Raw genomic sequence first — 24,174 nt, 5'->3', positions numbered from 1 at the left:
TAATTAATGAGATAAGCTAAATATAAAATGAGATTAAAAATATAGTAAGGCAAAATGGTTGGGACAAGAGTCTATATCACACGTATCCCGTAATATTTGATGGTAATTTCAACCCTTTGACTGGTGATCTAAGCCCAGGCCCACACGCAATAATTGATTGAGACATTTTATTCCCATCCTTGGGCCAGTGTTGAATGAACCGGCTTACTTATCCGTACTTATACGTTACATGCATGGTTAGGTGATGACATTTGTCTCATTATTTATTATTTTTTTTACGGAGGTGGGGGCGTCAGCGCTGCCCCTCCCCCATATGAAAGGTAGGAATGCCTATCTATTGATGCACACTCTCCAAGTGGCCTCTGTGCACACAAGGACCAAGCTCCCCCAAAGAGAACTCTCTCCCTTAAGCTATGTTTGGATGTCTAAAAAAAAAAAAAATCATAGTGAGACAAAAATCATGCAACGATTGTTTAATGTGCCTATCCCTCTTCTTAAATTCGAGATTTTCTTCTCCTTTTTTTCTCTTTTGACATCCAAACATAGCTTTATTGTACAAAAGCAGGGACGCTGTTCTCTACACCACAGTGCAAACACATGGGGTGGAGTGGCGTGGCACGGGTGGGGCAATCTTTTCACCCACCCCCATGTGACTTGGGCCTCTTGGCACAACCTGTGTCCCCAACGGAGAGAACATTTTCCAGAAAGGAGATTTATAAAAGCAAAACAGACACAGAGCATCATGCTTTCTCTCTCTCTCTCTCTAATGGTTAGCCTCATATTTGTGAGAGTTCTCCTCTCTCACGTAGTGTAGTGTGGTGCTCATCTCCTCAGATGACCACAATCAATAATAACCATGAGAAACCAAGGGTTAGCTAACATCACAAAAATATTGTGAGAGATACTCATGTTTAACACACATGGCACATAAGATTCTTGCATCCTTACATAAGATGAGATAAGAATTAGGGCAAGAGATCTCTACTTTATCGCATGTTCTCTACACAAGCGTCTGAGCCAATTAGGTAGCACGCTTGGATATCTACCTAGGGGGTAAAGGCGTCACTTAAGAAACACCACCAAGTAGAGACCTTTTTTCCTAATAAAAATTATTTTCCCACATTGTGATTGAGTTGTAAGGGTCAAAATGCTCATCAAGTCCGAGAGATTATCAATTTCCATCCAATATTATTTTCCCAATTTCAGAATAATGGTGATTCTCAAGTTAGGTTTCTAAATTAGGGTTGTGAAATCCATCCAATCGTGATATATATTTAAAATCCTGGTTGTGATTCTACCAGGATCCCCACCAAAAATAGGGAGTAGGGACAGCTTCTTACATCTACAAGATAAGAGAATTAATTACAAAACAAATAAGTTTGACTTTGTTTACACTTGACCTTGCACCCTACTTGCTTTGTAATATATATTTTTTTTCTTATTTAGTAGATCTAAGAAATTGTCCTAAAAAATGTCTAATAAATCTCTTTAAGGTTAACGTGGGCCACTTGGCTACACTAAGTTATCACCATCTTATGTGACACAGAAAAGATAAGAGAATATTGCATATAAACAAGAGATTATTATGAGGCTAAACTTTTTCATCATTACAAAAATACTTGGAACCCTATTGTGCGATTCGATTATTACTAATTTGGTTATGTGAACAATATCATTATAATGATGAACTCATATAACCAACCGTGGTTACACCAAACAAAATTCATCTCTTTAAAATAATGTTTACTAACTAGTCACTCCTATTAATTTCGAGCTCTTTTTTTTTTTTTTTTTTTGGATGAATAAAAAAGAATTCATTACCAAAAGAAGAAAGAAGAATTATAAAGGGCCCTGAGGGGAAAAAGGAAAAAAAACAACCAGCCTCAGCATTAGCTTCAAAATATTGGGCTCTTTGCTTCAAAATATCACAGTTTCTACAATTTATCCAAACAATAAAAGGTGTATTCTTGGTGTAAATAAACATAAGGGAGAAAGTTCTTTGTCCGAGAGTGTAGCTTACACTAGCATTCTCATGAGTTGATCTCTCTCCTCCCCATATGAAAAGATACATCTATCCTTTTGTTTTGAGGAGGAGAAAGAGAGACACATGTATGCCAGCACTCCCGGACATAACTACTTCCCTAAACATAATTATAGTAACATGTATGTGACTTATAAGATAAAAAGAATTTACGTATAAAATAAAAAGATCATTATCAATCTAGTATGACTGTCACTAAACTCGATCATAATTACAAATTACACGTATAACCCAAAATAAAATTTTTGATTAAGATCTCTTGGAAGAATTTGCACGCATGGGTCAATATGTGCGGCTTGTGTACGTTAAGTCAATTGAGTTGGGGTATGTCACTCTCTTTTTTTGATAAGTTTTTTTTTTTTTTAAAGTTGAAATACATAAAGCTACATGGAATTCTCTCTCTTCTCTCTCTTCTCTCTCTTCTCTCTCTCCATTCAATAATGTCATAGATAAATTCAATAAAATCAAATCTTAGTCTTTGAAATGTCATGTAGGAGTAGGTTTGTCAAATCTTACCATACATCTATGTTGATTGAAAAGGACCGAGTTTCTTTTCTTTTAATCTAAACCCAAGGTGAAGAGATTCCCTATCTTTATCGCCATCGGACGTGATTATTAAGGGTAGAGATGGACTTCGTATAATAAGGGGGAGAAAATGTTGGTCATTGATTCTCTTCACACCGAAAGTGAAGAGAAGCTTTCTTCAATTAAAAATTATTAGAGAAAGGAAAGGCAAGTTGATTACATAGTACACAACTACTTGTTTGGTGTTTAGCTTGACTGATTGTGGGTTTCAAGGAGTTGATATTGTTTTGTTTGTAATGAAATCTTTTGACCGTTGGTACGGTCTTTCATAGAACCCCCCGTACAATTTATTATATAGTCTTTTTTATTTTTGGGTAAATAAAAAACTATTCATTAGATCGTGTCAAATACGTGAATTAAAATTAGAGTTACAAGAAGACTGAATCGACGAAATGGAATTAGGTCAATCATTTTTACACGATAAAGAAAAAGCCTTTCGGACCAGAGAATCAGCTAACATATTGTTTTCTCTTGTGATAAACTCAAAGGAGGAGCATTGAAGGAAGTAAAGAAGTCAGATGGGTGATATACAACCTACTATAGTCACAAATATGAAACTTATAGTAAGTAAATCATAAAGTCTCTCTCTTTCTTTGGGTCTTAATAAACAAAAAAAAAATTTGAAATTTCATTGTTTGTGATTTTTCTATGTTAAACGTGGAATGGGGTACAAAGAAGGCGTTCACATTTGAACTTCTGAAAACGATTTTGGGGAAAAGAAACTGGAAAAAAAATAAGAGAGAAAGAGAATGGAATCAGTTCAATGTGTTATTGGTCCCACCATTTACAAATTTAGATAGTGATACAGATCTGATCATGACCTCAACCCCATTTAAATAAAATTATTATATATTTATTTATAAGTTTTTGGTATAATGGAATCTGAATGGAATTGACGACGATAGTTATGTACCACAGGAGAAATATTGATGGTCAAATTCATTACGATTGGACGTATTTCATTGACCAGCTCAAGGATATATATAGATACATCAATCTCGAGCCCTTTAATTTAAAGGTGGTGACCAAGCTTAATTAGCCTAATCTGGTTTGTGGGTAAGGGATTTACATGCTACTTAATGGCATCTTTCACGTTAAACCAATGGACGTATCACTATTGATATATTTAGAAAACGAGCCCATATGGTTAGAGAATCAATATGATTTATATGAGTAAGAGATCACATCAATCACAAATAATGATATCTCTCACGTCAAGCCAATAGATGCACATGAGGGAGTACCTCATGATTCGTAAACATAGAATTTAACCTGCATGATGACAGAGAGAGGGAGAGGTACAAGTTTAGCCTTGTCGGCCCTAAGCCTGAATAGAGTCTGGGATAACATACCTTGGCTATGAAGGTTAATCAGGGCTGGAAATTTCAAACCCTAAGTATGGGCTAACATTGAGACCTCAGGCTGAGACCAACCCTTCTTCTTCTCCCGGCCTGACCCAGCCCATGCATCACCCTTTCCCCTCTCCATGGTCAAGGCAACCAGAGTCATCCCGGTCCTGAGGACAGGTCAGAGTTGGATTTTTCAAGTATTGAATCAGGATTGAGTCAAAGTTTAGCTGGGATTTAAAAAAGTGCAGCCCAATCCGACCCGCCCCGACCCTGTTGCAACCCTAATGTGAGGAAAGAGAAAATATGAAAATGATGTATGATGGTCATTGGCACTTTAATATGCGGTTCCTTGCCCTTCTCAACTGGTTCATGTCAAAAGACAATGTCAAACAAGTTGGTGATATTTGGTAATGAAGTTAAGTAGTGCTGCATGCTTGAAATTTAGGGCACCCAAGAAAGGAATATTGAGAAAAGCATATCAATGCATATCTACCAAATTTAAGGTTAATGCATGCATGGTTAAAAGACCTGCAACCATATATGGAAGCACAACCACAACTAATGAGTCAATAATTGAAGACATAAATTATGTAAAAGCAGATCAAATTTGTAGTACTCGATCCCATGCAACCTGTCCTATTCGATCAACCAATTTCTTCCACGGCTTTGAGTCCACTTGTGTGAATGAAAATCACTACACTACTTTACACGAGTGCATGATTGGATTAATTGGCTTTTAACTTGACCACTTTAAGTAATGTTTATCTAGAAGAAGTGTATCCAGTTAGTAATGAATTAGAGATGAGTATCAACACGGGCCCCAACTAGTAGAGCTTTTCCATGTTCTGGAAGAGACTTATATGAACATTGCCTTTTGACTCCATACATCACCTAATGACCCATAAACGGATGGACTCTAGTCAGTTTGGATCAGTTACGGGTGTCAATCTGTTAGGTACTTGATCGATACGTTAAAAGCTCCAAAATTCATGGAACGCGTTAAATCAAGTCTTTTAATCTATCTCATACTAGGCTGATCCAATGTAGCACCCATATACTAGAGTGGGCCCTACTAGGCACATAACAGATCACTATGCCTTCGCAACTGTCGTCTTCGGCAGTGTAGCCCTTTCCTCTCTGGTGGTTGGTAGTCCTTTCTAAACGATTCCATTCTGCTCTAGAGTTTTTGCCTGGTGGCAAGTAACATTTTCTTGATGGTTTTCACTCTACTCTAAGTAGCCCTCTCCTAGGTAGCTTTTTCCGTGACTCGAACTTGTGATATGGTGTTCATCTCTACTACCAAATGTTAGGCACTTGACCGATATGCCAAAAGCTCCAAAGCTGATGGAACGTGTTAAATCAAGCTTTTTAACTTATCCCATACTAGGTTGGCTCAATCTAGCGTCATATAGTAGAGTGGACTCCACTAGACACATAACACAAGCGGTCTGTTTGAGCCAATTTTGGTTTGATTTCATCTGTTTCGATGTGAGAATGAGTGAGTCCAAAATCAATCGAACAAGGTTGCACTGATTTTCATTCGGTTTTGGTTTCAATCTGGTTTAGATTCAGTTTCTCTAATTGGGTTCGGTTTAACATGTTCATATATTCATAAGTATGAGGAAAATCATGTTTTTTTACGCATTTTGGGCTGGTATCGTTTCTTATCAGTTTTGGTCCAGTTTTCTACAGTTGATTCAGTATCTTATCGTTTCAATGCGTTCCAGTTTGGATTCAATTTTGCAAAACCCCAATTCGAAACCGATCCAATGAGCTCCATTTGGATTTTGGTTTAGTTTGGTTTCATCCATTCGAGTTAGGGCATGACACCCCTAATTTGTACATGCAGGAGACGTGGGACATACATTGAAGGAGGTGGGGCACTTCAACTTTAGGGTTTCATGCAATGGGATAAACTCCACATTTCATTCGTTTCGTGTTAGGGTTAGAACAAGGGTTTACCTATTAAAAAAAAAAAACAACAAAAAAGGGATTAAAATTTGGAACTAAGTATGGGATTGGGACTCAATCAATTTCAAATCAAATCATTCTTGAACCGGTCTAAATTAGCTGAACTCATCCGAAATCAGCTTAACTCGATTGTACTCAATACACGTAAAATCGATTTCATGAGTCCATTTCTGCACTACTAAGCCAATTCAACCGATTCCAATCCGAGTTACCTTTGAGGAAGGCACAGAAGGTCCAGAAGATCTTAAGAGCTAGGTAGGTGAAGGGTATACTTGTGATTTTAGGTCAGCCATCATCATCATTGTATCCAAGTTCCAAACCCCAAATTACACACGTGGCCGTTGGCCTCTTTTTCTATATAGGTGAACTTTTGTGAGAATTTCTTACCAAAAAAAAAAAGGGAAAAAGAAAAATAAAAGTTGAGAATCCTAATTATTCCATGCATGTATTAGAAGAAAATCGTGGAACGTAGAGAAAAACGATTTTTAAGATTGTCATTAAAAACGTGGAAGCATGCATGGTTGATTTTAAATCTCATCTAAAATCTAATTTATTAAAGAGATCCTCGGGTGCTGCACGTTGTCACCTACTTCATTGAATTAGATTCCTAATTTTTCTTCTACTATGTGCATGTCAAGTACAATTCCTCGATCTTACCCAAGAAAAAAAGAGTTCAATTCCACAATAGAAATAGAAAGGGTAAATTACAGATCATCTCCTGGCTTTTGGAAAAAACTCAAATCATCCTCTGGTTTAGACTCTAAAATGACAAATTAGTTTCTAATGTTAATTTTATACTGTTAAATGATGATGTCAGTCAGTTAAAAAAATTTAAATCCTTAAACTACCGTTGACCAATGTTGAAGATGAAGGAAGGGTAGTGTTATAAATTTAATTCTAATGTTTTAGTACTAGGGTAAAATAGTCATTCACACCAATAACTAACAATAGACTAACACCATTACTGTAGAGGGGGACATTTGAGTTTTTTCAAAAACTAGAGGGTGATCTGAGTTTCGATTGAAAACCAGGGGGTGATCTATAATTTACCCAAATAGAAATATATATATAGAGAGAGAGAGAGGAGAGAAAACTACTACAAATCCCCTGAAGCTATGGTTGATTGAATGCAATCATAGTTTGAGGTATCGGTATGGTATTGTCTATTTTGGGCGATACGTACCAATTTTTCTAGTAATTGATCTTGATACTGTGCTGATATCGTATTAGTGATACGGTATAGACAACTAGTAAAATGGTCAAAAATCCAATTTTAAAGGAGATTGAAGGGTAAATCTGTCTGATACGACCAATCCATTCTGATACGATCTCGATTTTGCAAGTGATCGATACCAGATCCAATCATGGGGTAAGTACCTCTTGATCAACCGCGGGGTGGAGAGAAGTGCGCCGGTCTTGAAGATGCTCTGCAACTGATTTTGAACTCTCAGCAAAGGGTTTCTATTGTCGACCCATGACAGCTTTGTTGAAGATGAACTAGTGCTCAGAAGTGGTCTATTTGAAGAACAAGAATCACAAGAAGAAGAAGCAGAGTGAGAAGATGAAGGGATTTATAAGACGAAGAGGTTTTTCAAAAAGGGACGTGATCATTATTGTACCTCGAGAAGCAGGATAGAAGCTGGCGAAGTGTTTCGAGCAGCAAAGCGGGAGAAGACGCGTGGCATTGAAAAGATGTCGTCCTATCACACGTCACTTCAGAAAGGGTAAGTGGTTGAAGATATTTTCATGATTGAATTAGGCGTAACCCTCATGAACTTTATAGCAACGTTCAAAAGGGTCACAAGGGGCATTGTTTACACCCCAAAATCGTTCGACCTCAAAGAGAGGCCCAACAGCCTAGAAGGTGACTATGGAGTCATTCAAGTGGACCTAGTGGCCTGAGAAAAGACTATTTGGCCAATAAAGAAGCCGGGCCAAGACCGTAAAATGCTCTTAGTGAGCGGGGTTCACAGTAGCAGTTATTGATAGCCTGGCAGTTGCAACCGACGTTTGTGTGCCTCGAGAAGTGGACACGATGAGCTAAAGAGTTGTAACCAACTACATTAAGGAAGATGGAGGGAGCTTATAGGCTATAATTAGATGCAAGAAGAAAGTAGAAAGACCTTCAATCAAACATTCAAACTCACTTTTAATTTTATCTAGGAGTTGGAGTAATTTAGCGTAGTTTAGTAGAACTCTTCCCCTTATTGCATGGGTTGTTGATGTATTTCTAATTGTTCTCTGGAATGATTTCAATAGAGAGAATACTTTGTCAGTCAGGCTTGAGTTATTCTATTTCTTCTCTACTTTATATTAAGAAGTCCTTGGAGCAATCGAGGCAGAGGTAGAGCCTATTCATCGCCTGAAGAAGTGTGAGGGTTATCCTTACCTTCGTCTCTGATTCTTATCCAGTAAACAGATCGAAAATTTGTGGAAACACAATGTTTTAGAAATTACAATTGATAATTAGAGAAAAAGGGAACGTTCATTAAGATTATAAAGGAAATTTATCAGTTTACGATGCATGGCATTCGGCCAATGTTAGAATTGAGTTGGGATTTTTTTTTGTCAAGCAATCTTAACATCACTCTTGATGGAATTGTCTTAATTACACCTCTATAGGTTTCTACCCAACAAAAAAATAAAAAAAACCTCTATAGGTGTAGTTAGAAGTTGACACCTCCTTTTGATTGTCCTTTGTCTTATTTTTTATAATATTTTAAGTCAAAAATTAAAGAAAGATTTTTTAAAATAAGAGAATTTAAAAATTATTTGCATTATGTTATCATCAAAAGTTGTCATTGTCTTACATATTTTTCGAACATATATATAAATAATAGAATTTATCTTCATTGGAAAAACATGTATATTATACTAATAGGATAAAAAAGTATGATTTAAATTAAGGTGTCAATAACAAAAACCATTAATTAAATATGAGCTTACCTTGGAAAGAGACAAAGATAATTTTTTTTTTTTTGGGTAAACAAGAAAAAGATAAATTAAGATGTGAAACTAGTCATTTTCCATTTAAAGCTAAGAAACCTCCAAAAACAATTCTCATCTTATAAATCCTCATACGTTGTGTAGCAAAAGTGTATGTATTGTAAATAATTTAAAATGTTTAGGGGTGGCCAGGCCACGCTCAAACATAGTGGAAGGTGAAATGACTGCTCCACCTTCACGAAATGCAAAATTTTACCCCCAAAATGTCAGGGCGAACGTGTGGCCTCTGCACTCCCCCACAGAGACCGGTCTCCCTAATTTAAATGACTAGGGTGGGACTTAGTAGAACAAGTGTACAATGCAACAAAAGTGTATGTATTGTAAGGGAAAGAGCACGCTACCTAAGTGTGTGCGCTGCTCCTACCCCTAGACACAATGGTGGGCGAAATGACCACTGCACCCCAGGAAATTTTGCCTTTCCATGGGTGTGTGGTGGTCATTTTGTCCGCCCCTATGTCTGGGCGCAAGGGCAGCTTATTGCATGCTCCCAAGTAGTGTTCTTTCTCCCGTATTGTAAATAATTTAAATAACGTAAGATATCAGAGCCAAAACTTATACACCCCAAAACCTTGGTTTTTTTAACGAATAAGAGACGTGATGAACATTTCATTCAAAGTAATTCTCATTTCAATATATAAACCTCGTTTCATTTTCTTCTATTTCTAATATGAGACTAAGGTCTTTACCAAAAAAAATATGTATATGAGATTAAGGTAGCGTTTGGTATGCATTTTAAGTTAATTTTGCATTTTTGTAGTTGTTTTTATCGTCCGAAAATGCAAAATTGATCTAGAATGCATACCAAACACAGCATTAAAATTCTCTCTTGTATATTTACACTGATCGGATAACTAACCAATAAAACACACACACCAAAAAATTAAAAAACTTGTTCTCATAGCCACACGCGGCAAACCTTCCTTGATGTACTACAGTCTACAGTAGCTCTCCCACCCATTCAGTTTGTTGAGAGGCAAAGAAACATGGGGGTCTACAATGTGTTGTGGCTCTATTCCTACATTGACACCACCCATAACAACAACTCTCTCTCTCTCTCTCTCTCTCTCTCTCCATCCATATATTTTAGAACGCGTTGCAGGAGTAATATCTCTCCTGTACGTATTGCAAGTTCAAGCGGCAGAGAAAGAGATATCAAAATCATGGTTTGAGCCTTGAGGTATCGGTATCGGGCGATACGTATCAGTCTTAAAAGTGATCGATTTTGATACCATACTGATACTATATCAGTACTACGGTATGGACAAGAGGTACAATGATTAAAAAAGTCATTTTTAAAAAAAATCAGCAGCAAATTTATCCGATACTGCCGATCTAGACCGATACCGTGGCAGTTTCCAGATTGACCGATACCCATTAAAACCATGTTCAAAATGCCATTTTAATACATGTATATGACCTGAATTGACAAACACCTCGTTGATGTTGTTTTTTTCCTCTCGTTTTGCACCTAAGATACCCTTTGAGTGAGGGTGTCTCATGAGAGAGAGAGAGCTTTCTATTTGTGATGGGTTGGGGTAAGGCGGGTATGTCTCCCCTTATATTCTATATTAGTTTTTGGAGTATTAATAAAAGCTTAGGGGCCAGCCCAGCTCTCAAAGAATATTCGGATTAAAAAAAAAACAAACAAACAACTTGGAGCAGAATTGAACCAAAAAAAATAAAAATTTAACCCAACATCGGTTGAGTTTCGGTCTGAACCAATAAGACCAACTAAATGGCTGACGGACAGCTTATAAGGGCTATCCCTAGTGCCTAAGGGTACAAATAATTAAATTTATGAAGGAAGAATGAGCGCTAACAACACAGTATCGGAATGGGTATCACTAATATGGTATTGGATCGGTACTAGCAAGAATCGGTCATAGCAGATAAATTTATCCTTGATCTGCCCTAGCAAGAATTGGTCATAGCAGATAAATTTATCCTTGATCTGCCCCATTGTACAAGATCGATAATACCCCTATACAATTGGATTTTTATCCGCTGCTGTAACTGCAGCGTTGCTGTACTCATCGTGCTGTGCTGCAGGTGCCATGTGTGTCATGTAGGACTTGCTGTGCATTCATGATACTTACAATGCCGCACGATAAGTACAACAGCGTTGCAATTACAACAACGAATAATGATCCCAATTATACAATTCCAGTTATTCTCTACCCACCATCCAAACGCCTCGGTCAAGGGAGAGTGGCTGAAGGGAAACCGTGAGTCCGTGACCACTACTTATTGACGCTCCTAGTCTTAATGCTTCCGCGTCAAGTTTCTGGCAAAGTTAGGGTTTTTCGTCATCCTTTTGAAATTCCCTCTAACTACATATGCATCTGAGTGGTTCTTCTACAACCCAAACTGTAGTCAAATTAATACCTTGGTTACATTTGGATTATGTGTTTAGAATTTTTTTTAAAAAAAGTGTTAGTTACCTGGAATTAATAATCTTAAATTTTCATGGAGTTAAGATTCAGTTTTTGATAGGCGGGCCATGATGCAACGGTAAGGTTGCTCCATTATGATCAAGTGTTCATGAGTTCGAGTCTGAAAATAATCTCTTTAAGAAAGTAGGGGTAAAGCTGCGTACATTATTACTTTCCCTAGTGGCAGAAGCCTTGTGCACTAAGTAAGCAGCATGGATATTTCGAGGATGATGTTTTGGACATGGTATTTTCGAATTTTTAAATTTATATAATTTTGGGAGAAAGAACATTGCTTGGTTGTATGATCCTTCCACTAATGTAGAGGCCAATGGGAGGACGTACCTAAGCATCCAACATGGAGGGTACGTGGGTGATCATTTCACCAACTCCTATCTCTAGGTGTAGGGGCTTGCGACTATACAACATTTTTTTTTTCCTATAATTTTTTAGGAAGAATGTTTTTTGTCTAAGGGCGTAGCCTCTGCTAGCACCCCCTCTCTATCCCCCCACCCCCACACCCACACCCACAATGAAATAACCTCTCTACCGTATTGATTGAACTGGCGGGAGGGGGGGCACTCATTGAGTCTCACCTGCCCACGTAGCATTGTTATTGGATAAGAAATATTCTCAAAGTTTTTCATGAGTAAAGTTTAGTATAACCAACTATGGTGACAATAGATCGTAACCATCCTATATGTTGCACATAAATAAAATCTCATCCTAGACAAAACAAAGTATTATGATGAAAATAACTTTTTCATTATCCAAAATATCATTTATTGTATAAAGATTCAAACTCAACCAACAGTTTTACTAGACCATAATTATACCAAACAAGACTGCAAGATCCATTTTTTGTAATTTTTTATTAAAGAAAAAAGAAAGAAGGACACCGCCTACATGTTGTAAACTAGTGGGACACACAACGGTCATGGCATCATACAGCATGCGGGACAGGCATCATACATGAGGGTTAGGGGAGTCATTTCATAAAAGGGAAGATAAAGATATATACCAGTGACGAACCCACCATGCGTTGAGCCGATGGATGTGTGACAAGTGTTTAAAATGAGACATTAATCAATCTGCAAGCAAATCGAGTAGCCGCATGAATATGTCATACGTAATGTCACACGAGTATTGACCATTGACTTAAGCACTTCTTCTCACCGGGTTCGGGTTTTGATTATAAACGATATGATGGCCCCACTTATAAGTTAAAACGTCAGGGTCGATGAACTGCTCACATGTAAGGTTTCATTAATTAAGTCAATTCCGTAATCAAAGTTTCAATATATAGTTTGGATTTATTGGAATTAATCTTATATCCCCGCACACACTCAAAATAATTGTGCCAATCTAGGCACCTTAATTGAAAAAATATGTTTGAAAGGGGCGCTTATGTTATCAGTCAAATCCGTGTTTCAATCATATATGTAACAAATTAAATTAAAGGAAAAAGTTTACTGCGCAACTGATGTATCGTATATCTTTTCACTTGGATCTTTTATTATTATTATTATTTCATATTTTGACCATGTGGTACTCATGTAGATGATACCGTTTTCGTATTGCCATCGGTGTGACGTGAGGAATCCTTTCCCTTAAATTAGTTAAAAAGTAACCAAGAAAGAAATGGGAAAAAAGATTTTGCATTTTAGATAAAACAATGATGGCTAAAGGTTATGTTTGATCTATATTTTTTTATTGCATTCCGATATGATAAAAACAATTATTTATAGTATCTCAGAATATATTATCAACCTAGAATGCATACCAAACTTGGATGGCAAACATGAAAGACCAATTCAAGCAAAATCCAATCCTATAAAATAGAGATTACTCCAAAAAAACTTGGGGGTTGAGAGCGAGGTGTCTACAAATAACAACACCCTTAACCTTTATAGTTAAAACAATGCAGTCTGATGGAGTTGGATGACATAAATGTAGGACCAATTCAAGCAAAATCCAACCCACCAATGGTTTGCCAGAATCATGTTTAGTACAAGTTTGATTTACTGAATTGCCAGAATCATGTTTAGTACAAATTTGATTTATTGAAATAATTCTAAGGATCATTTATGTTCTAAGAAAAAAAATCTAGGGATCATTCGCAAAAAAAAAACAGATATATTGTTATTAATGAAATTGGAGAATTAAAATCAAGGGGAAAGTTTTTCCGCAATCCGTGGAGTAAAGTTCACCCACCATCCTAGGATCTTAATTATTTCTCTTGCAGTGCGGGGTAGAAAGTGCCCATGGGTCTCATTCAAGTGCCCTCGAGCCTCGCGGTGAAAGAGAATTCCTCTACCTTGGGTGAAGGGAAACTTGGTTTTAAAATCAATAATAGTTTAAGCAAACCAGTAAGATTCGATCTAATTCAAAGTAAGAATTGTGTAAAAATGAAGACTTCCCTAAACAAAAAGAAAAAGCAAAACTAAAATTCTATAATAAATAGATAATTAAGAAAGAGGGGAAAAAAATGGAGGGTTTTCATTGTCTCATAAATACTCTAAGGTCTACTAAATTACTTGAATTTGATGTTATTAAAATTAGTAATTTCTCAATCCAGCTCTAACAAGTCCTAATGATCCCAAGAATAACCAAAACTCACACAAGAGTTTAATGTTGAAAGTTTAAGAACATACAAAATGATTAATTATTATCAAAATAAATTAAATGTATGGGATTGAGAGGTAGTAGACAAAAAAGATGGTCTTAAATCTTAATCATCCATGCTAATCGCACGTAACTTGTTATTGCCAACAAAAAATCTTGTCCATCTACTCAAGCGTATGGTACAAAGAGTTGGTGGATGGCAATTCTTGACCCAATCCGCCTAACTGACCGATTGACCCGCCCTCGTCCCTTGTCTTGACCCAAATCGCCAACCTGACCCCTCTTCTCCCCACCCCACCTTTTCTTGACCCAATCCGCCGAGTAAGCTAAGGTGGGTTTCTACTCTCTTCCCAACAAACAAATCCCTACCCAAAACCCGTTGACTAGGTAGATACCATTAAAATGAAGATGGGAAAAAGAATGTTAAACAGTCGCACAACACAGTGTGTACTTACGTCCAGACACAGTCGTGCCGAAATGATTGATGCAATCCTTGTCCTTTTCGGCTTTTCCAGGGGGATGCACGGGTCATTTCACACACGACTATGTCTGGGTGCAAGTACACGCTGCGTTGCATGATCGGTTAGCGTTCTTTATCCCAATGAAGAAATAGCAATCATAGTTTTCGGTATCGGGAGCAGATAGATTGTATTGGTCGATCTATATCAGTATTAGTCATGGTCAATATTGATACCGTATTGGTAGAATCGGAACAAGGGAGGGCAAAATGGTCTAAAAACCCCGTATTGATATTTTGAGGGGTAAAATGGTCCCAAAAAAATTGCATTAGTATTTCGAAGGCAAAAAGATCTATCCAGCCTGATACAACCAATACATATTAGTATGAAATACAAAACAACAAACAATGTTGGTATCAATACCGGGCACTAAAACCATAATAAATGTTAGTAGTGAAAATGTAGTTGAAGAACTAGGGTTTTAAATATTGGAATCGATTAAACCGACGCTGATCTCGATAAGTGGAGATCCCCTGTGCATAAACTTTAGATACCAACACCCGTTCCACTTACTACCATTTAAAAGGTGAAGAGAGGTATTTATGTAAACAAAATGGATAGGTGTTGGCATAATGAAGTATTCGTTCAAGTACATACATGTAGAGGATCTAAACTCAAATCTCGATTCTAGCCAATACGAATCAGACAATCCTAGTACAAAATTAACAATTAACGTAAGCTACTTTTGGGTCTATTTTGACCAATTAATCTTTGATCCTAAAATGAAAACGATAAAAATCGATCAAATTCGATTTCAGATTCAAAGAAAGTTCTTTGCGAGAGTATATCACGTCTAGACATAGAAGGACACAAAATGACCATCCAATCCCATAAAAGGTGAAAATCCCAATGATAAACTGCAGAGGATAAAGATCCCTCCCCACCCCACCCTACCCTCAACCTCCCCCAACCCCAACCCCAACCCCAACCCCAACCCAAACCCAATTTTTATACCCTCTTGAGGGACATAAGTGTGCACTGCTACTCTCCACAGAGATAAAGGTTAACTCAAGCAGTTTTCGCTCGTTTTGTGGGCCAGAGATAACATTATCAGTGGAGCCCCCACTCTTCATCGATGGTGACTGTCCGTGCAGCAGAGTTACACCATAGTTTTAACGGTCAGGATCGATTGCAGAGCTCTATGGGTAAGGTGGGGTCATGTCTGACAGTGCTGAGAGAGAGACAAAGGGAAAATTCCAGGGATGAGGGTGTGTCCATGTCCACGTAAGCCTATTTTCAGCTCTTGCAGGCCCTGGAAGACAGAGTTGAAAAATTATATTTATAGCTTGTGAACATTAGAGATTAGAGAGAGTGTGTGTGAGTGTGCACCTGCGCGTACGGTAGGCGGAGAGAGAGAGAGAGAGAGAGAGAGAGAGAGGGGCCCTTCTTCGGTTCTTCTGGGTTCGCTTTTTGTATATGAATTGGCAGAATTTGTCATTTGATGATGACTCGCTGAGGCTCCTTGTTCACTCTCTCTCCACAATTTGGGTTTTTTGTATTTTTTTCCATTTGATTCATCGTCTTTCATCTTCATCTTATTCTCTCTCTCGCTCTCTCCTCCATCGATCTCAACTCTCAAGGGCAAGGAAGAGACGGGTTATACCTACCTTATAAGGTAGAAAAATAAATCTAAACGAATACAGAATGAATGGGCTTCCACCGATTGAACCAGATTACTCAGAATTTGTTGAAGTTGATCCCACTGGAAGATATGGCAGGGTACACAACTCTTCTCCTCTTTCTTTTTTCTAATTTTTTTTTTTTGTTTTCTCCGAATGAGTTCTAAGTGTGATATTGGGTTCCATTTCTCTTTTGCAGTACAATGAAATCCTTGGCAAAGGAGCATCAAAGATAGTGTATGAAACCATTTTCCCCTTATTTTAACTTTTTTTTTCGGGTCATTTCTGTGTTTTCTGAAGTGGGTAGTTGATAATTTTGTTTTCTGTTGATGCAGTTACAGAGCCTTTGATGAGTTTGAAGGGATAGAAGTCGCTTGGAACCAGGTCAAGCTTTATGATTTCCTGCGGAGCCCTGAAGATCTTGAGAGGCTGTACTGTGAAATCCATCTCCTTAAGACATTGAAGCATAAGAATATCATGAAATTTTATACTTCTTGGGTTGATCCTGCAAACAGAAACATAAACTTTGTGACTGAGATGTTCACCTCCGGGACTCTTAAGCAGTAAGTATATTTGATCTGTTTCTCTATGTTGGGGTTCTTTGTTTTTGTTCTCATTTTCCTGTTTTTTCTGTTATAGGTACCGGGAGAAACACAAGAGAGTTAACATTAGAGCGGTGAAGCATTGGTGTAGACAGATCTTGAGAGGTCTTCTCTATCTCCATAGCCTTGACCCCCCTGTGATTCACAGAGATCTCAAATGTGACAACATATTTGTCAATGGGAACCAAGGGGAAGTTAAGATTGGCGATCTGGGTCTTGCTGCAATCCTCCGTAAATCACACGCCGCTCACTGTGTTGGTAAGTTCACCTCTATGAAATCCCTGAAAATTTTCATCGAAAGAATCAACTCCCCCAGGCCCCAACACCCCCAAATAACAGAACACCAAAAAAAAAACCACCTTTTGAAACCTTTGATACAAAGGGCTTGCAAAGCGTTTCTGATTTTAAATGTCTTTTTTTAAGCTATACTTTGCAACTCATTGGGCATGAATTGATTAAGCAAGAGCTTGGGTTGGAAATTTGATATCCTTGTTTTTTACTCAGGCACACCAGAGTTCATGGCCCCAGAAGTATATGAAGAGGAGTACAATGAACTAGTAGACATTTATTCTTTTGGTATGTGCATATTGGAAATGGTCACTTTTGAATATCCATACAGTGAATGCACCCATCCTGCTCAGATCTACAAGAAAGTTATATCTGTAAGAGCTTGGCAATTTCGCCGTGTTTTCGCTCCTTCTCGCCTCCGGAATCTCTCCATTTACATATTTTCTGTTGTCTCTAATAGGGGAAGAAACCAGATGCTCTTTACAAAGTGAGGGATCCTGAAGTGAGACAATTTGTAGAGAAGTGCTTAGTCACTGCATCTCAAAGGCTCCCTGCGAGGGAGCTTTTGAAGGATCCTTTTCTTCAAATCGGAGATTGTGGTTCTGATTTGAGACTGATAGACTTGAAGCCAGAACTCGATGATATGGGCCCTCTCCTAAGGGAGCCTCTCTTGATGCTCCATCACAATAACAGTTCATTGATGAATGGGTACTCCAATGGCTTTAATTATGAACCTGAGAATGGAAGGGGATACTACCCGTCCGAGATTGAACACAGTGGGATTGAATTGTTCACATACCAAGAGGACAACCATTCTGATGATGTAGACATCTCAATCAAGGGGAGGAGAGAAGATGATGGAATCTTTTTGAGGCTCAGAATTGCAGATAAAGAAGGTTAAATATAGATTTCCTGCCGTTTTTGCTTCATGATCCTATTGATTCACATAGCTATAATTTGATTCTCTTGAGTTGTTTTAGCATCTAATTAAGAACTGCTATTCTTTCATGCAGGTCGTATCCGAAACATCTACTTCCATTTCGACATTGAAACAGATACGGCTTTGAGTGTGGCAACAGAAATGGTTGCTGAGTTGGATATCACTGATGAAGATGTGACTAAGATAGCAGATATGATCGATGGGGAGATTGCTTCATTGGTGCCTGAATGGAAGCTTGGGCCTGGCATAGAGGAAAGCCCCCTCTTTGTAAGTGCAAGTGCAAGCTTCTGTCACAGTTGTGCCTCCAATGGCTCTTCCACTGGTTCCCTTATAGACTATATCTCTATGAATAATCCAGGAGCCAGGAACCTACAACTACTCCAGTGTTCTCTTCATGGGTGTTCTGCAACACATGGTCGGTTTGAGGAGATTACGTATCAAGTTGAGGGGTCAGAGCATTATGTAACACAGGGTGCACCAATCCTATCAAACAATTCTGATGGTACAGGGTATGTTGATATCTGGCCTCAGCATGAAGGCCCTGAATTAAGTTTTGAGTCCTTTGGGGAGGAGACCCATTCTGATGTGGAACATGAGCTGGTGGATCAATCATTCTGTTCCAAAGTTGAGAGAGTGATAGTTGTAGACAAACAAACAGAACTCAATGCGAGGAGCTCCATGGACCCGTTAGCAGACCATGGTTCTATTATTCCTTTATCAGCTTCTGACTTCTCAGATGATAATTACGATAGTGAGATCAGGCAGGAATTGAGATGGCTAAAAGCAAAGTATCAGATGGAATTACAGGAGCTCCGTGATCGGCAATTAGGAATTAAGTCAAAAGCTTCATATCCAAGGTCTGAAAGCAAGGAACACAATATATATTATGCCAAAACCCCTTTACATGGAGAAAACAGTGAAGACAACTTGAAATCTTTGATATCTAGGAAGCAATTAACTTCATATTTCCCTCTTCATGCCCAGAAGATCTTCCCCAATTCTGAGACCCCAAGGACTCAACATTGTGAGGCCATTGACGTATCTTCTAGTCCAGAGTACATGGCCACTGCCAAGAGTTTCTACACAGGGTCTCTTCTTCCGCAACCTATTCACAGGACAACATCCCTTCCAGTTGATGCTTTTGATGTTTAAATCTCTGAAGGCCCTCAAATTCTTTCACCGGGTCCTCACACACAAGCTGTGTATTTACATTATTACTAGTATTCTTCCTCCCCTGTTGGAGAAAGCCAAATAGAGAAGAACATGAGGTCTCTGTAAATTATGAGCAAAGATGTAAAATTTTTACAGCTTGTAGGATTCCCGAAGGGTGAATCACATTACCCATTTACTGTAAGGTACAAAAACAATTTTTTCTGATGATTTCAGAAATTGGAAGAGAAAAGTTAGTCTATAAATCTATGGAGAGAGAACAGAACTCCAGATGCTTATTAGCAATTGAATTGTATGGCATGTGAGTCCTGGCTGGCTAATGAGAGTTTGTCTTGGAACCTTTTCCAACCTGTGCTCCCAAATTATTTGACATGATCCATGATCTGGGGCCAGCCATGGCTGCTTGAAGACCCCACTTAAATGACAAACAGTACAGTATGGATCTGCCACAAGATTTACACGAAATGCTTTTTATCTGATTTTCTCACACAAGACCCCACAAATGACCATGATATCTTTCTTCTGTGATGAGTGGTCATCAATAAAGAAACCCATAAGAAAATATAAAAAAATAAAAATAAAAAATCCAACCCAAAGTGGTTCATTGACGAAGCAGGTTATGAAGAAAGTTTCCAATTTCCATGCACACGAGACCAGCTGAATTAGATGAGACTTTGTGATGTAATTTGATTATGATAGCTAACTTTTGGTAGGGTATAAGCATTATGTAAAGCTAATGGTAGACAAAAAAGTGGATTTGGTGACTGGTGAAGGGTAGAGCAGGGGTATCATTGTAAAGCAAGCTTTGCATTTTTTTTCTTTCTTCCCTTTCTTGCATTAATAAAATGATAATGATGAGGATTAGCTCCTTTATGTTCCTAAGTTACATCCTTGATTGTGTTTGATCTAAAAAGAAAAAGGAAGAAAACCCAGCAACAAAAAGAAAGGGTAAGGATTCTTTTAAAAGGTGCTTACAGAAAGCCCTTCCCAGATTGAATTCCACGACCAGAAAGTATTAAAGAGTATGGGAACTGTACATTACATACAACAAAATCCATAGTGGCTCTTCGTGGGATCCCAATATCAAATGACCCATTATTGCAACTTGCAATCATATCTCAGCCTTCTCCAGGTAAAGCCTAATCAAGTCTTTAAATCCTCCAAACCCTTTTCTGGGTTGAGCAAATATAGAAAGAAAATCATGGCAGGGAAGGATCTTGCTTGAGGTAAAGCATGTGAACAGCTTGCAGCAATAAGAGTTATATATATATATATATATATATATATATATATATATGATCCAACCCAATTGGTGTAGTTGCTTTTCGGATCTTACTCTCAAGCAATCAGTGCCAGCCACAGGCTATACCTCCTGGGTTCTGGGACCAGAACCACAGCCCCACAGACAGGCTTCGACAGTGAGAAGTTTCGAGATTTGCCTTCAGTCTTGTTAAGTGAAGTGGTCTTGATATAAACATAATCAAACCAAGATAAAAGAGATTCTGGGGTCTCATCCATTCTGTTGTACTATTCGGCAGAGAATGGGTTTCAAGAGAAAGCTTTTCAATTCATGCAGTTTGTGAATAGGGCTTTCAGACTTCTACCAATTGAAACTAGAACCAATCACTTAACTGGGGCTTTGTAAAGAGCAAGAATTCCTGAAACTAACAGAGTAGTCTTCTGAAAGTGCCAGCCCTGCCCACTGATAGGTCATGGGATCAATTCCTGCCTTCACCTTGAGGGGTTGGGAAGAAGGGTGAAATATGTTGTAAGCGTAGTAGTGTTCCGACTGTACCGATCATTGTTTACCGATTAACCATCAACGATCATTGCAGTAACTGCAATTCGATCAATTCTTACTTTTCATCGGAATCACTAGCAAACAACTCAGGAAGAAACCCCAGAACGTACTACTTCGGAGCCTGCTACTGCTACTGATGCTTATGAAGCTACTAATGTCACTATTGTACCGTGTGCCATGTCCCTTTCTCTAACCAACCAACTTTTACAGAGTTCGACAAGTAAAGTGAATGGGCCCGTTGAGTCGAGAGAATTTATGTCTCTCGTGCCTAACTTGCTCCCTGAGAAGGTTGTGTGGGTGCTCACTGGGCTAGCTAATCAAAGAATGCGCTGCTGGAAAGAGGGTGGCCTATGATCAGCGCTTAGTGTTTGCTTCAAACTCTTGGCTTGCTAGGTTGACGAAATATTTGATTTCAACTGAATCAGATCACAGGTCTCTAAGTGACTGCAGGCAGGTCAGCAACAGGATTCTCATATATATGTTTGATCCAACAGTTAGAGCCATGCAACTCTTCGACTTTGCCTGCTTCGTAGCCCGAGTTGCTCTCTTTCCACCGATTAGGAATGTCAAGCACTCCTTTTATCCTTCTGGTTCTCCAACCTCCCTTCTCTTACCTTCTCCAACTTCCCTAACATACTTTTACGAATCACATAATCACTCTAGATGTTCTCTCATTTAGTTTCTTCCCTCACTGTTACAAATGATTCCTTTCCACATGTACTGCTTGTAGTGGAGCCTTGTCCCTTCCATTGGGGATTTCATAATAACACTTTCACTCATTCATCCAAGACCTATTCACTAGTTTCTGTCCGTACCAATCATGTCGTCATCCATCTTGGATTCGAAGAACATCACATCAGGTTAGATTCGCATTCCCTCCTAACACAGATTTTCTGAACTTCGATGAAGAGACCAACCCATGGGAAAGAATACCATCTTAGAGTGATGGTATCGCAAGTTCAATTTCATATTGTTTACCTTTTTTAAAATGCAAATTGTGATTTCAAATCTTCATCTGGGCTGGCACATAGGCAATGTGAACCAGTAGACTTGAACCTTAAGTCCGTAAACTTTTGATATAAATCAAGGAACTAGAGTAGGTTACACATCACAGTTAATGAACGGAATATCTTGTTTGTAGGATTTGCTTACACCCCTGCCTATCTACAACTAATGTACAACAAGCTGATGTATAGTCTATCTTTGAGGAGCACAATTGCCTCAATACTATAAACATTTCTTTTTAATCAGCGAAAAAGAAAATGTACATATATTTTGCCGTATAATCAGAAACATAGTTCTTTCCTGTGATGCCACTTGGATCATAATCACTCTACCTGATACCTATTTCACAAACTAATACAAGGTTAAACTGATTATTGATCCTTACAGAGGCCTCAAAAGTGGGTAATCTTCAAGAAGTTCCCGCTCTTACAGTGTGTCATTTTCATTCTGAGGAGTCCATAAAACTTCCACTGCCTGCATGGAAATCAACACTTCAGGAACTGAAACAGAAAATGTTGTGGTTGTCATGTAAGGTATATTTTACTATTGTTACCAGAGTTTTGCTGGAGGAAATGGAACCCAGCTTTTGCAAAACCGCCTTCAAGTCGGCACTACCATTGATGAAAGGTAGCTTATGAACTCCTTCCTCAGCCACCAGTATTGTTATCTGAAAATGGGATATTGACTAAGAAATTATGTTCAACAGGAATGGATAAAGAACACCCCCCCCCCCAAAAAAATGATCCAGAAGTCTGATATCATTCTCTTACTAAGAGGATAAGAGAACACACAATTGAAACTAATATTAACACTAAAATGGCAAAATTCATTCTTTTCTGACATAAAGAATGATTAGAGGCGATATTATAAGAGCTAGCAGCATGTCTTTTCAGACATCGTACATGAGCCATGTCCATCCAGATAAGAGCCTCATCTACTAGGTTGAGAAGATATTAATGCAATCACTGTCCAGGGGGCTGGATCAAAAACATGGCAAAAAACTATTATAATGGAGACATGGTAGAGGGCTGCTTTCTTTTTGGGTTCTGAGAAGCACTGGAAAATTTAATTAACAACATAGAGCAAGGAAGAGAAAGATGCTGGCCTTCACTGGTTCAGTCTTTACCTTCACTAGTTCATTCTTCATTGATTTGACAACTTTCTAAAGTTTACTATCCCACCTCCTGTCCCGCCATCTCCCTCATCCACAATTTTTTGATACATGACCAGTCCTAACACCGAAGCCCAGATGGAGGATTGCATCATGTTTGTAGTAGCATTAGAACTTATAACAATTTGCACATGCATCCTGAAAATTAATTGCATAAATGACCAAGAGCTGCCCCAAGAACCCATTTTCTTTATTTTCGTTCAATCATCCATAGTGAGAGAAAATTAAAGAGGAAATTGCGAATTAGGAAGGGATGGATGAAGCAAAAAGGTGCTTCTGGTGATTAAAGGAATAAATATACAAGTCAGGTGTAGGAGCACCTTATCTTTTCAGAGAAAAATTCTGGGCAACGAAACAGCAAACACACAAGTACTAAGACAGAGACAAAGAAACCAATCTTTGCTACGACCATTAAGGCACACATGTGATCAAATAGGTTAAGGACCCCCTCGGTGCGCCTTACAGATCTCCCGTAGCCTTATTTTATTAGTTTTCTTGGGTGAGCAAGTGGCTTGTTGCCCTCGCCATGTTGTTTTAGGACTGAGTTCCTTTTTTAGCTTTAGCTTTCGTTGCCTTTAGTCTGTCTTTAGGCTTGTTTGCCCCATTTTTAATCTTCAATAAATTTTTATTAAAAAAAAAATTTAAGGCACACATGTGAATGGACATTCAACCTAGTAGCAAGACACCAATAGGTAACAAGATAATTAAATGTCAACTAAGATAATTCAGTCAAGTACAATGAAGACCAATGATAGCACTAGTAGGGAGGGCTATAGTATTTGCAGGACTCCTAATTTTTTAAGTCAGAGACAACGTGCACCAGATTTAATAAATACCTCTTGCTTGAAGATTATCAAAACATCTTTTGATAACCTCCAACTCTGGGCTTCCACAATTTTTCTTTTCACTTGATTACTTTAAATTTCAACCTTTTTTCTATGTAAGTACCCATTAAATTTTAAATGTTTTTTTAGTCATCCTATACCAAATTTGCTAATCATACTAATTAGCTAAAATCAATAAACAAAACAAATGCAACTTTTACTATCAAAGC

At 38.1% G+C, this 24,174-nt stretch overlaps 2 protein-coding genes across 2 annotated transcripts in view; one reads left to right on the top strand and one right to left on the bottom strand.

Moving 5' to 3' along the window:
* Positions 1-16,041: 16,041 nt before the first annotated feature.
* On the top strand, positions 16,042-19,435 carry LOC122642048 (probable serine/threonine-protein kinase WNK9). The gene is made up of 7 exons (XM_043835446.1): positions 16,042-16,243; positions 16,343-16,380; positions 16,479-16,706; positions 16,783-17,003; positions 17,250-17,407; positions 17,494-17,929; positions 18,047-19,435. The coding sequence occupies exons 1-7, from the start codon at positions 16,169-16,171 to the stop codon at positions 19,123-19,125; spliced, it is 2,235 nt and encodes a 744-aa protein (XP_043691381.1). The 5' UTR covers positions 16,042-16,168; the 3' UTR covers positions 19,126-19,435.
* A 2,619-nt stretch (positions 19,436-22,054) lies between these two features.
* The window catches only part of LOC122642049, a 28,090-nt gene continuing 25,970 nt past the window's right edge, over positions 22,055-24,174 (bottom strand). Inside the window, exons 6-7 of the mRNA XM_043835447.1 lie at positions 22,503-22,616; positions 22,055-22,423 (exon numbers count right to left, since the gene is read on the bottom strand). Of these exons, the coding sequence (XP_043691382.1) occupies positions 22,376-22,423; positions 22,503-22,616 (162 nt within the window). The 3' untranslated portion in view covers positions 22,055-22,375. The remainder of the gene's footprint in view (positions 22,424-22,502; positions 22,617-24,174) is intronic.

The sequence above is a fragment of the Telopea speciosissima genome, chromosome 10, assembly GCF_018873765.1.
Source record: "Telopea speciosissima isolate NSW1024214 ecotype Mountain lineage chromosome 10, Tspe_v1, whole genome shotgun sequence".
Taxonomy (NCBI): Eukaryota; Viridiplantae; Streptophyta; class Magnoliopsida; order Proteales; family Proteaceae; genus Telopea; species Telopea speciosissima.
The sequence above is the reverse complement of the archived record's forward strand: the minus strand, read 5'-3'. Positions and strand labels throughout refer to the sequence as shown.